This window comes from Nannobrachium achirus, assembly GCF_963921795.1.
Source record: "Nannobrachium achirus genome assembly, chromosome: 20".
Taxonomy (NCBI): Eukaryota; Metazoa; Chordata; class Actinopteri; order Myctophiformes; family Myctophidae; genus Nannobrachium; species Nannobrachium achirus.
In genome coordinates, this window is record NC_137827.1 from 56,240,855 (window position 1) to 56,253,633 (window position 12,779).

Consider the following 12,779-nt stretch of genomic DNA (forward strand, 5'->3'; position numbering starts at 1 on the left):
GCCTTTTGGAAGATCCGTTTTTTTCCTTTCAGTATAGGGCCGTGGTTCTCAACCTTTTCAGGCTGTGACCCCCAAAATAATCATATATTTGAACTGGAGACCCCATCCTGACAAGCACTAAGAGTTGAGGCATTACATTTTGTATAACACGGTTCTATTGTGAAAATAGCCGATCTACATGCTCACGACACCTCGGTTTTCCGAGGCGTTGTGAGCATGTAGATCGGCTAATTTCAAACAAAGTTTAAAACAGGGTGTTTCAAAAATATCAGATCTACAAGCTTAAAATGTGCTGTAATGGTACGTGTTGTGAACTTGTAGATTGGCTATTTTCAAACAGTATAAAACATGGTTAAAGTGGTAAAACTGTTCCTCGTTTTGCTGTGGACCCCTGGGGGTCCCCAGACCTCACTTTGAGAACCACTACCCTAAAGGTATTATTGTAATTTAAATCCTATATTATACAATTGTAGAATTGAAGAAACTTCAAGGACAAATTATTTTTGCACAAACATGTCACACTTAAGAACTCAAAGGCCACGCTAAGAGTGCTCTCCAGTAGATTTTGTCTTAATATAAGAACAAATCACAGCTAAGAAAACATTGGTGTATGCCAAAATCTTCTAAAAAACGAAAAGAGGGGCTAAGAAGAAATGTCTTTGTAAGAACCGTTGGTGAATGAGGCCCATTGTGAGCTTCAAACGTGTCAAAACATTTCCTGTCCCATCCTCCAACTGTGAACAGAAGGAATCACAAAATGATTAAACGATAACGTTCAAGTCTCCAACCGTTTCCCACAGGGAGGGCTTGAGCTCTCACGGTTATGTGAGCGTTTGGATCACTCCAATCTAGTCTCAGAGATCTATTGAAACCGTGTTAAATCTGCTTAAACTGTGCTTGCATTGTAAATGGACTGAAGTGCACCCCAATGTGTTGGTTGAAGGACTGTCTGTCAGAATGCCCCTGATGATCTAGGTGGGTTACCACATAAATGCAGTTGCAAGTGATGATGATATTATAAAATTTAATTAATTAACTCTGAATATGACACCATCCACTGTATGGCTTTCAAGAAGTAATAATGTAATGGGGCGTGGTCTTTCCATGTCATAATTACCTTAACTAAAAACTCTTCTGTTTAATAGTTATATTTCACAACATCATGGAGTCTTATGTGCACATTTTAATGCTAAATGCAAGTCTCTATGTTAAATATTTAGGAAAATATGGCACATTTTGTGACCTTCAAAAAAAACAAAAGTAACTAGAAGCAGTGCTCTTCCGAGCACAGGTCTCCACCAGGCCGTGTGTCCTGGTGGTGCTACTGTATAATAGGCCAATGTAAAAAGGGTGGCATATGTTCTTCACCTTAGACCTTTCATGGAAATCGGACGCTGCATGCATGATTTGAAGCATTGTGTTCCAAAAATGTGTTTTGCTAAAGTCTACCTGCTGGTGGCGCTATAACAGGCCAATGTGAAAAAAGGTAGCATTTGTTCCTTGACCTAGTGGGAATATGTGTGGCAAATGTCACGGTAATCTCAAGCTGCGTTGATGATTTGAAGCATTTTTTTTCAAAAACTGAGCAATCCTGCAAACTTTGGAAGCTAATATTAGCCAATCAGGATGGAATATGAAATATCAGACGGATCGGACTTGATCACATGACTATAGAGATACTGTGTACCGATTTGCGTGATTTTTGGATAAAATCTCAAGGAGTAATATCCAAAAATGTGTTTTACATAAGTCGGCCCAAAGGTGGCGCTATAAAAGGCTGATGTGAAAAATGCAGGGCAAAGGTTTATCCTTAGACTCTAGGGAGTGCGCTTACAAAGTTTGAAACTGATCGGTGGAGTTATAGGTAAAACCACAAATCGGCCTGATTTGATGAGGCTGATTTAAAAAAAAATAAGTGGCATTTCTTCCTCGGCCTAGTGGGAACGTGTGTGCGCGATTTCATGATAATTGCACTTTGCGTTTGGGATTTGAGGCATTTTGTTCAAAACGGCTCAATCCTACAAACTTTGGAAGCCAATCTTAGCCAATCAGGATGGAATATGCAAAATCGGACAGATCTGTGTCGATCACAAGACTGTCGAGATACTGCCTACCGATTTGTAGAATTTTTGGACAAAATCTGTAAGAGTAGTGCACAGAAATGTGTTTTGCGAACATCGGCCACTAGGTGGCGCTAGAAAAGGCCCATTTGAAAGATTTAGGGCAGAGGTTCTAGATTGGCATCCAGGGAATGTGTGTGCTCACTTTGGCAGCGACCGGGCCAACGGCGACTGAGATTAGCTGCACACAAACTGCGAGGACACACGGACGGACACACGGACGGACGGACGGACGGACGCACGGACACACGGACGGACGAAGGGGAAAACATACTCTCCCCCAAGCCTTCGGCTGGTGGAGACAATTAATCAAATTTGACTTTTTTCCACTCTGTAGGCCTATTCTAACCTTTTGCATTTCTATGTAATATGCTTCTGCATTATAATGTTTTATAATTCTGTAACCCATCAATTCCACATTTGCCATATCCAATTACATTATGATACTATATGGAAATTAATATATAAAAATCGTATAAAAGTGGTGGTAACAGGTAGAACGCTACCACGCTGGAAGTGCTAGCAGGGCTTAAATGATACCAATGGCATGTGGGAACATAAAAATCATCATTAGAATTTGCCACCAGAATCTATTGCTTTTCATGATGGACTATTATGTGCAGTAGGTCACACATTTAGTCCACTTGGTGGCGCTTTTGCATTACGGTGGCATTGTTTGTGTGGAGGCAGGGGGGCGCTCGTTTCTTGTCACCGTCACACAGAGCCCCGCATTTGGCACTTCAACAAAACCACAATAGATTTAAGAGGTGAACCGAAACGAGCGCTCCCTCCAACCTCGCCTCTCAGCCAATCACAGCAGACCGGGAGGCAGAGCGACGCCCACCAGAACACAGCAGAGCTACAAGCTCACAATGCGTTGCCTCCGCGACGCCGTGTGAGCTTGTAGGTCTGCTGTTTTCGCCCACGAGGCACCGTCGTGCGACGAAGTATAACACTGTGCTCTGTGTAAAAACACGCCTATCAAGAAGCTGAAGAAAGGAAACAAAAATACGTTTTTCTTTCTTCTTTTTCTCCGGAGCTTATTTTCTCTATTCTTCTTTCTCTGTTGACTGCTGCCGTGCTTTACCTTTGTTATCATTATCAGCCTTTTATTTCATAGTTTGGAGGTTGTAAAATACCGGTGTATGTGTGCATGCCATGTGCATTACTACAGCAATTGTAGAGGAATAGAAGCTGCAGCTCTACAAGGACCACTAAGGACCACCGACCTCACCACCACTGATGTGCATCCAGTCTGTATGAAGGAACATTACAACAACACCGGGTATGTACAGTCGTTGTACCTGCTGCTGGTGGTACCACAATAGCACTAATATGGCACCAGCTCATATTGAGGTACCACTTTGTTCTGTGCCACAACCACTGTGTGTGTGTGTGTGTGTGTGTGTGTGTGTGTGTGTGTGTGTGTGTGTGGGGACAGGGAATTACTGTGTGTGTGTGTGTGTGTGTGTGTGTGTGTGTGTGTGTGTGTGTGTGTGTGTGTGCGCATTATCTGTTGATATCACGTAATTACAGTGATGGAAAAAAAGTACTCACATATTTTACTAAAGTAAAAGTATCAATACAGCATTATAGAAAGGTAGCCATAAATTATAACTACCAGGAGCGGATGCTAATATGCGGAGGTTATGTCTCTCCTGGAGTTATAAGCCAGAGTCATATGGCTCTCGCTGGATGAGCCCCAACGTCCATACTACGCTCAAAACATGTACATATCAATAAGTTGCTCACCGATCCGTCGAAACAGCTTTATATCTACCGGATCGCCCACTCGTTGGCATGTGTTAGTCCATATGTTTCTAATAAATTAATGTTTACTAAAACTTCACCGAGTCTCACGTTTCCTCGTCGCCTTCAGAACGCTTCAGAACTACAGAACGTTTGAATACTTCCGCATACAAAAACGTCATGTCCTAGTATGAGCGAATCGCAACGGCGATCAACGTCACGTGATATGTAGCCTCGCGTAGCCAGGCTTTTACTCATCTCGCGTGATATGTTCGGCCATTTTTACCCAAGCAGTTCAAAAACAAGGAAAGCGAAGAGACTCGGTGAAGTTTTAGTAAACATTAATTTATTAGAAACATATGGACTAACACATGCCAACGAGTGGGCGATCCGGTAGATATAAAGCTGTTTCGACGGATCGGTGAGCAACTTATTGATATGTACATGTTTTGAGCGTAGTATGGACGTTGGGGCTCATCCAGCGAGAGCCATATGACTCTGGCTTATAACTCCAGGAGAGACATAACCTCCGCATATTAGCATCCGCTCCTGGTAGTTATAATTTATGGCTAATAGAAAGGTTCCGGGTCCGGGGACCGGCATATTCGGGAACGATGTAAATATTAGGGAATGAATGCCCCACCTTTTAATGCAAACCCCATTATACCTGTTGTCATAGGACCCGTTTTGACCATCTGTCTGCCTGTGTGCATTTATGCCCATACTGTATATGGAGATCTTTGTGTCTGTCTGTCTGTCTGTGTCTCTTTTATGCCCGTATATGGAGATCTCTGTATCTGTCTGTGTCCCTTTATGCCCAAATAATATCCTAAAGGAGTTTGCTATAAACAATTTTGTCAGTAATGCCCTTGTCATTATCCACAATGAAAACCTTTATAGCGCTGGCTCTCTTTCCCCTGGAGAGGGCTGTGTAGGCCATGAGCGAACACAGGTTGAGGCAAGTAGATGCCAACTCGTTCATTCTCTTGACCCTTATTGATGGTAACAGAGAAAGCTACGCGGATAGGGAACTGTCGTCTAATGAAGGTGAAGGGAAGCTCACTCTCTACTAGCCTGGGTGCCAGCCTGTTCGCTCCGTTTCCGCAATTTGTTTTGTCTCTCCGCATCACAGTCTGGAAATGATTCAGTTGACTCGTATTTCAGGAAGAAAGTTGTGACGTAGGCGTCGTCGTTGCTGATTGGATGTTGTTCCAACGAATCAGTTGGAGTAGGGTTATCGTAGCAACGTCAGCACACTGGTGTGTTTGTGTTTGACAGACATCACCAAAGACCAATCGGAAGCCACGGATGTGTGAATCCCGCTTCTATGTCCTACCTCCCCTTGGAGATAGGAGGCTTTCCAGACGGAGAGTAAAAACTAATCGCGGAACGGAGCGAACAGGCTGTCACCCGGGCTAACTCTCTACCAAATGTCTTTGCCAAAAAATAGCCGATCTGCTTATTTTTTGGCAAAAGTTCCGCCCCAGGTGCCAGGTCAGGATAATGGATGTTGGGGATATGTTGATTATCGCCATAATATCATAAATCGCAACTTCTCCACAATAATCGTGACATGACTAGGGCTGTCACAATTATTACATAATCGTCTAATCGTGATTATTTGACATTATCGCAATTATTTTGTCATAATCGTCATAATCGTGAATGTTGAAACATTTCAGAAATAGTGGAATTAGCAGATCTACAAGCTCACAACGCGTCGCATCGCGACGCGTTGTGAGCTTGTAGACCGGCTATTTCCACGATGCGACGCGTTGTGAGCTTGTAGATCGGCTATTTCCACTATCAATGTTATTTTTTAAGTAGTAAGTTGTCAAATATGTCACTAATGTATTTGTATATTTAGGTTATGTGTCATATCTACCATGTGCAACTTCAAAGCCTAAAAGCCAAACAGAAATGTAATCATCAACGACAAATACACAATTAAATCGTTGATCGCCAATTATTTGAGTGACAATTAATCGTCATGTAAAATGTCATATCGTGACAGCCCTAGACATGACATTTTCATATCGTCCCATCCCTTCTTGCAGGCACAGATGAGAGACTTCAGGGAGAACTCGGTGGTCTTCCCGGCCGGCGGTGGGGCCGCAGCCGGCCCGGACCACATCAAGCCGTGCTGGTACTGGGACAAGAAGGACCTGGCGCACACCCCGTCCCAGTCGGAGGGCCTGGACCCCGCCACGGAGGCCCGCTACCGCAGGGAAGGGGCGCGCTTCATCTTCGACGTGGGCACACGCCTGGGACTGTATCCTACACTGCAGGGACGGGCAGAGAACGCTAGAGAGGCAGGGGCTGACATTTCTAAATGGGTAATATTGCAAAGGTTGGAGGTTGTTGTGAGGTTGGAGGTCGGCTATTTTTGGTGTTATACCACACTGAACTAAGCATAATTTCCACACAGAAGGGGCAATTCTTTCAACATAAGATGCTGCATTCAAGTTCAGGAGAGTTTGGACAAGGCAATTCTCTTGAATGCTGCCTTCAGGTATGGCATGGAAAGAGGGCATTTGCATTTCTTTCACCATAGTAAAAACTTCATTCATGGACGCACACCGCACAGTACCCATAGAATAAAGAAATTAAATGCCTTATTTCCTTTTTCCAACAATAGTTTTATTGAAATAACCACACCTGGTTACAGATGGACTGCTTTTTTGCATGTGCTACGTGCATGCATAGTGTGTCTGTTAATTAATTTGACACATACACCAATACCTCAATTCAAACCCTCTTCGTCGGTACGTATACCTTGCATGTTGATACCTCGATGAAGGTACGTTTTCGATATATCGCCCAGCCTTAGTGGAAATGTAATCACCTTCGTAGCCTGTGGAAATCTTGCTTTTGCAAACGCCGATCATTTCGACCGGAGGGTTAGCGACTCACTCCATGGAGGTTAAGGTTAGGGTGAGGGTTAGAGTCGGGAGTGAAACGATGAGATGTAGTAACAGCGACACACTCCCTTGTAGCCAATGTGGAGTCCTGAATGTCATACCAAGTAGCAGGTTTGTCAGGCTGGGGGACATGTCAGTCGTCTGTAGGAATGTTAACCCATTTAGGGCCTAGAATGATTGAATGCTTTAACCAGTGAAAAATAGCAGATATACAAGCTCACAGCGCGGCACCGAGTGCCGCGCTGCGAGCTTGTAGATCTGCTATTTTTGGAAAAAGTCGTGAAAATGTGTGCAAATCTTTGAATATATGAGATGGGGGTCCGTGGCCAAATAAATATAATTTTGGGGGTCCTTCACATGAAAACGTTTGAGAACCACTGACATAGTAGTCTCTCAAGAACAGACTAACTGAGCTCCAGTTCAAGTGAAAAGGACCTTTTCTTTGACGATGGCTGGCCAGATTGCTGACATTGAAACATAGGTTCTTTCCAAAAACCTTAGAAGGATTCAAAAGACACTTATAGAATCGGGTCAAAATTCTAATTTTCATGATTTTTCAAAAATAGCAGATCTACAAGCTCGCAGCGCGGCACTCGGTGCCGCGCTGTGAGCTTGTATATCTGCTATTTTTTTTATATTTAAAGCATAAAATATTGCGTCTAAATGTGTTCAGGCCTAAATGGGTTAATGAGCTCTGGCTACAGTCCAGAGGTGCTGCCACACATCTGACATTGTAGATGATGATTAAATGTCATTCCAGTAATTGTGATTAACCATTTAATTGAGTTTTTCTTTTTTGGCATTGGCACACAGTGTGCTGCGGCCAAAACAGGCCACTGCATTTAATCATTTATATACGTCTTATATATAACATAATAGCCGATCGAGGACACACTACGTGCTGATGTGTAGCATTTTGAAGTGTTGTGAACTTGAACCTTTTCGCCATTCTTCGACAGATTAATTGATACAGATGAATGGAAATGATTCTGATGGTTATGCAAACATAATTGCGATTATCTCAAATTAATGGTAAATGGTGCATTTTTATAGCGCCTTTATCCAAGGCGCTTTACATAGATTGTGCATTACATTCACCCTTTCACACACACATTCATACACCGATGGCAGAGGAAACCATGCAAGGCACCGACCTGCTCATCGGGAGCAACTAGGGGTTCAGAGTTTTGCTCAAGGACTCTTTGACACTAAAGCTGGTTGCATACTGCTGCGTTTCTTTCATGCGTTAGAGAGAGAGAGAGAGAGAGAGAGATCCAGTGTTCCAAAAATAAATACGAAACGGGCGGCAGTGTGGAAACGTGATTGACATAACGTGAGGTTGATTTCTTTATTTACGTGCTCCGAAATTTGCTCCTATATTCGTCCGAAAAAACGCGGCAGTGTGTAACAACCCGGGATCGAACTGGGAACCCTCCGTGTTCTAAGACGGCAACTTGGCAAAGAGATAATGGTACCGTAATTGCTGGACTATAAGCCGCACCTGAATATAAGCCGCACCAGCTAAATTTAGAAAAAAATATATATATTTACATATATAAGCCGCACCAGACTATAAGCAGCAGGTGTCCTTCCTGCTTCCCGCTAGAGCTCCCCTGGTGGCCGTTAGCTGTAAAAATCTATATATAAATCCTTGTCAAAGACCATTGTAAAACTAACTAACTGGCCTTTAGCTGTAAAAATCTTTATATAAGCCGCACCATTGTATAAGCCGCAGGGTTCAAAACATGGGAAAAAAGCTGCGGCTTATAGTCCGGCAATTACGGGTAATTAGATGATTATTAAATAATTGTGACAAGCCTCACGGCCGGGCTACACCAAGCCGTTTTGCGCGCGTCAGTGCGTATGCGTGCGTATGCGGGTCGTGCGCGCGTATGCGCTTTTTGGATAGATCCAATGTACCGGTATATCAATTCAGCCGGCTACACCAGGCGTACGGATAGCGCGAACCACGGATACACATTCCCTAAAAATAGAATCGGTTCTATTTTTTAAGCACGCGTATGCGTTTTGTACACAGACTATCTGGTCTTCCTCACATATACTCCCTCCTTGGTGTAGCCTGGAGCTTTTAAGCATACGCAACCGTCTTCACGGACAGTACGCGCGTATGCGCACATTTTTGGTGTAGTCCGGCCGTTAAAGGTCTTTACATATTGGGCCGGATTTTTGAAGCAAATAAATTGCTCTTTTTTAAAAACCTCATTAAGTCATTGCAAGCTTCCACACCACATTGGCTGGCGAACTCCTCTCTCTCTCAGTAAGTATTAGAGCTCACTCTATCCTATATAAAGAGAGAGAGAGAGAGAGCATGGTCGAGGGACCAACCCTTTCCTTTTTTGAGTCTGAGGGGAACGGTGTTAATTCCTTTTCCGTGTCTCGTCTGTGTGGCTGCTCGCTAGTAGGCCTACTGCCGTCAATGGTGGAACAAAGTACTCAAATGTCTTACTAGTAAAGGTATGGTTTATGTATGTTTTATAATAATTTATGTCCCTAACTGCTGTGGATCAGACACTATGACACGCTGGCTACCGGCATCATTTACTTCCACCGATTCTACATGTTCCACTCCTTCAAACAGTTCCCCAGATATGTAAGTATATACACATTATCATCATGGCGTTGCTTCGCGAACGAAGATCTACGGAGGCGGATGTCCACGTCTGCTGCAGGCACGTTGGTGACTGTTGAGGCCTATTCTTGACAGGCAAACTCGGCCACAACCGCTGCAGGGAAACGAATGCACAGATGTTGGTGGTGCTGCATTCACTGTCTTCACCGCCTTTCTTTTTCTTCTCTTTTCTTCTAAACCGGACCGTCGGTTACTCTCAAAGGTAGACACAGCCCCAGCGATGGTGTGACGCCAAGTCACACGATTGGAGGCGAGGGTAGACCACTGGAGCTGATCAATGTGACATGCACTGAGAGATTTCTTTAGGCAGTCCTTATACCTCTTCTTTGGGCCCCCAATGTTTCGGTGGCCAGAGGAAAGTTCACCGTAAAGTACAATCTTCGGCAGGCGATGATCCTCCATCCTGGCAACATGCCCTACCCAACGCAGCTGTGACCTCAACAGTAGGGCCTCTATGCTGATGGTTTCTGCCTGCATGAGAACTTCAGTATTTGTAGTGAAGTCACTCCAGTGGATGTTGAGAATGGTGCGGAGGCAGCGCTGGTGGAAACGCTCAAGTAGTCGCAGGTGGTGTTGGTATAGTACCCATGACTCAGAGCCATACAGGAGGGTGGTCAATACCACAGCTCGGTACACACTGATCTTTGTGCCACTCTTCAGGTGTTTGTTTTTCCAAACCCTTTTATACAGCCTGCCGAAGGCACTGTTTGCTTTTGCCAGTCTGTTGTCGATGTCCTTGCCTAAATTGGCATCAGACGAGATGGTACAGCCCAAATATGTGAACTGATGGACGGATTTCAGCTCTGTCCCATCGATGGTGATGCAGGGAGGGTGATATTCCTGCTGGGGTGCAGGTTGGTGAAGAACTTCTGTCTTCTTCAGGCTAATTTCCAGTCCAAAGAGCTTGGCAGCCGCAGCAAAGCAAGATGTTACACGCTGCAGGGTTGACTCTGAATGGGCAACAAGTGCGGCATCGTCAGCAAAGAGAAGTTCCCTTATTAGTTGTTGGCTGGTCTTGGTGTGCGCCTGCAGCCTCCTCAGGTTAAACAGGCTGCCATCAGTGCGGTACCGGATGTATATGCCGTCGTTCTCATCAAGGTCTTGAGTAGCTCTTTTGAGCATCATGCTGAAGAAAATGGAGAAAAGCGTTGGGGCGAGAACACAGCCTTGCTTTACACCATTTCCTATCAGGAAGGGCTCTGAGAGGTCAGTAGTGTATCTGACTTGACCTCGCTGATCTTCATGTAGCTGGATTACCATGGTAAGGAATTTTGGGGGACAACCAAGTCGTTCCAGGATCTGCCACAAACCCTTTCTGCTCACCGTGTCGAAAGCTTTGGTGAGGTCAACAAACGTCACATACAGGGCCTTGTTCTGCTCCCTGCATTTTTCTTGGAGCTGGCGGAGTACAAACACCATGTCAGTGGTGCTTCTATTGGATCTAAAACCGCACTGGCTCTCCGGTAGATGTTCCTCTGCAATGCTGGGTATCAATCTGTTCAACAGTACTCTTGCCAGGATTTTTCCTGCGATGGAGAGCAGGGTTATACCCCGGTAGTTAGAGCAGTCTGACTTTTCCCCTTTGTTTTTGTACAGGGTGATGATAATTGCATCGCGTAGGTCCTGTGGTAGTTTGCCTTGCTCCCAACAACACACAATGAGCTCATGGAGCCTAATGTGAAGTGCATGGCCTCCGTGCTTCCAGACATCTGGTGGGATCCCGTCGATTCCCGCAGCCTTTCCACTCTTCAAATGTTCAATGGCCTTGGTTGTTTCCTCAAGGGTTGGCAACTCATCCAGCTCCTTTTGAACTGGTTTCTGGGGAATGTCCAGAAGTGCTGTATCCTGAACTGTGCGGTCAGCGCTGAAGAGGGTCTGAAAGTGCTCTGCCCATCTGTTTAAGAGTAGCCTGGAGCGTTTAAGCATACGCAACCGTCTTCACGGACAGTACGCGCGTATGCGCACATTTTTGGTGTAGTCCGGCCGTTAAAGGTCTTTACATATTGGGCCGGATTTTTGAAGCAAATAAATTGCTCTTTTTTAAAAACCTCATAAAGTCATTGCAAGCTTCCACACCACATTGGCTGGCGAACTCCTCTCTCTCTCAGTAAGTATTAGAGCTCACTCTATCCTATATAAAGAGAGAGAGAGAGAGAGCATGGTCGAGGGACCATCCCTTTCCTTTTTTGAGTCTGAGGGGAACGGTGTTAATTCCTTTTCCGTGTCTCGTCTGTGTGGCTGCTCGCTAGTAGGCCTACTGCCGTCAATGGTGGAACAAAGTACTCAAATGTCTTACTAGTAAAGGTATGGTTTATGTATGTTTTATAATAATTTATGTCCCTAACTGCTGTGGATCAGACACTATGACACGCTGGCTACCGGCATCATTTACTTCCACCGATTCTACATGTTCCACTCCTTCAAACAGTTCCCCAGATATGTAAGTATATACACATTATACATAGAGATATACTGTGTAGGTGGATGCATGAGTGGAGGTAGCTCACAGTCTCAAAACAGTTTGTCATTCACTTTATGCATGCGCATACCATAGCAGTTTGAGTGTTAGTTGTCTTCCAGTGCCAGCTTTCACCACTAGAGGGCGCCCAATGGCCATAAAATCCACCATAGACATTACGCTGGTATATGCACAAGCCGTGCGCAGCCATGACGTGCCTGAACACTTTCCTTTGTGCTGAACAGGGACAGGATGAAGTTAGCTTGAAGTTAGCTATTGGCTACCAAGCATTTTAGAAGCCCTATTTTCGGCGATTTAGCCGTGATTAAACCTTGCACACCTCATGGATATGCATGGAACAGAGAAAATGAGCTCTAAAGATCCTGGATTGCATTGGAGTGGATGGCAAATATCGGCGGCGCCTTTTTTTAAAAAGCCGAACTAGTTCGGGATAGGCACCCAGGACGTTAATAAGGTCCAAATTATCCCGAACTAGTTCGGGATAGGCACTGTATGAGTTAACAGTGTGTGTGCGCACGCATGTGTGCGTATGTGTGTGCGCGTGCGTGTGTGTGTGTAGGTGACGGGGGGATGCTGCCTCTTCCTGGCAGGTAAAGTGGAGGAGACCCCCAAGAAGTGTAAAGACATCATCAAGACGGCCCGCAGCCTGCTCAACGACGTCCAGTTCGCCCAGTTTGGAGACGATCCAAAGGTCTGTTGAAGGTCTATCAGTACTCTAGAGAGCAGTGGTTCTCAACCTTTTCAGGTTGCAACCCCCAAAATAATCATATTTTAACTGGGGACCCCCCCCCCCACCCCACCCTGACAAGCACTAAGAGTTGAGGCATCACATTTCTAGAAACACGGTTCGATTGGGAAAA

The 12,779-nt window shown here is 44.8% G+C and overlaps 1 protein-coding gene across 1 annotated transcript in view; it reads left to right on the forward strand.

Moving 5' to 3' along the window:
- Positions 1-5,932: 5,932 nt before the first annotated feature.
- The window catches only part of LOC308306258 (cyclin-K-like), a gene marked incomplete at both ends in the record, with an annotated part of 44,690 nt that continues 37,843 nt past the window's right edge, over positions 5,933-12,779 (forward strand). Inside the window, 3 exons of the mRNA XM_080751158.1 lie at positions 5,933-6,141; positions 9,320-9,401; positions 12,479-12,610. Of these exons, the coding sequence (XP_080607284.1) occupies positions 5,933-6,141; positions 9,320-9,401; positions 12,479-12,610 (423 nt within the window). The remainder of the gene's footprint in view (positions 6,142-9,319; positions 9,402-12,478; positions 12,611-12,779) is intronic.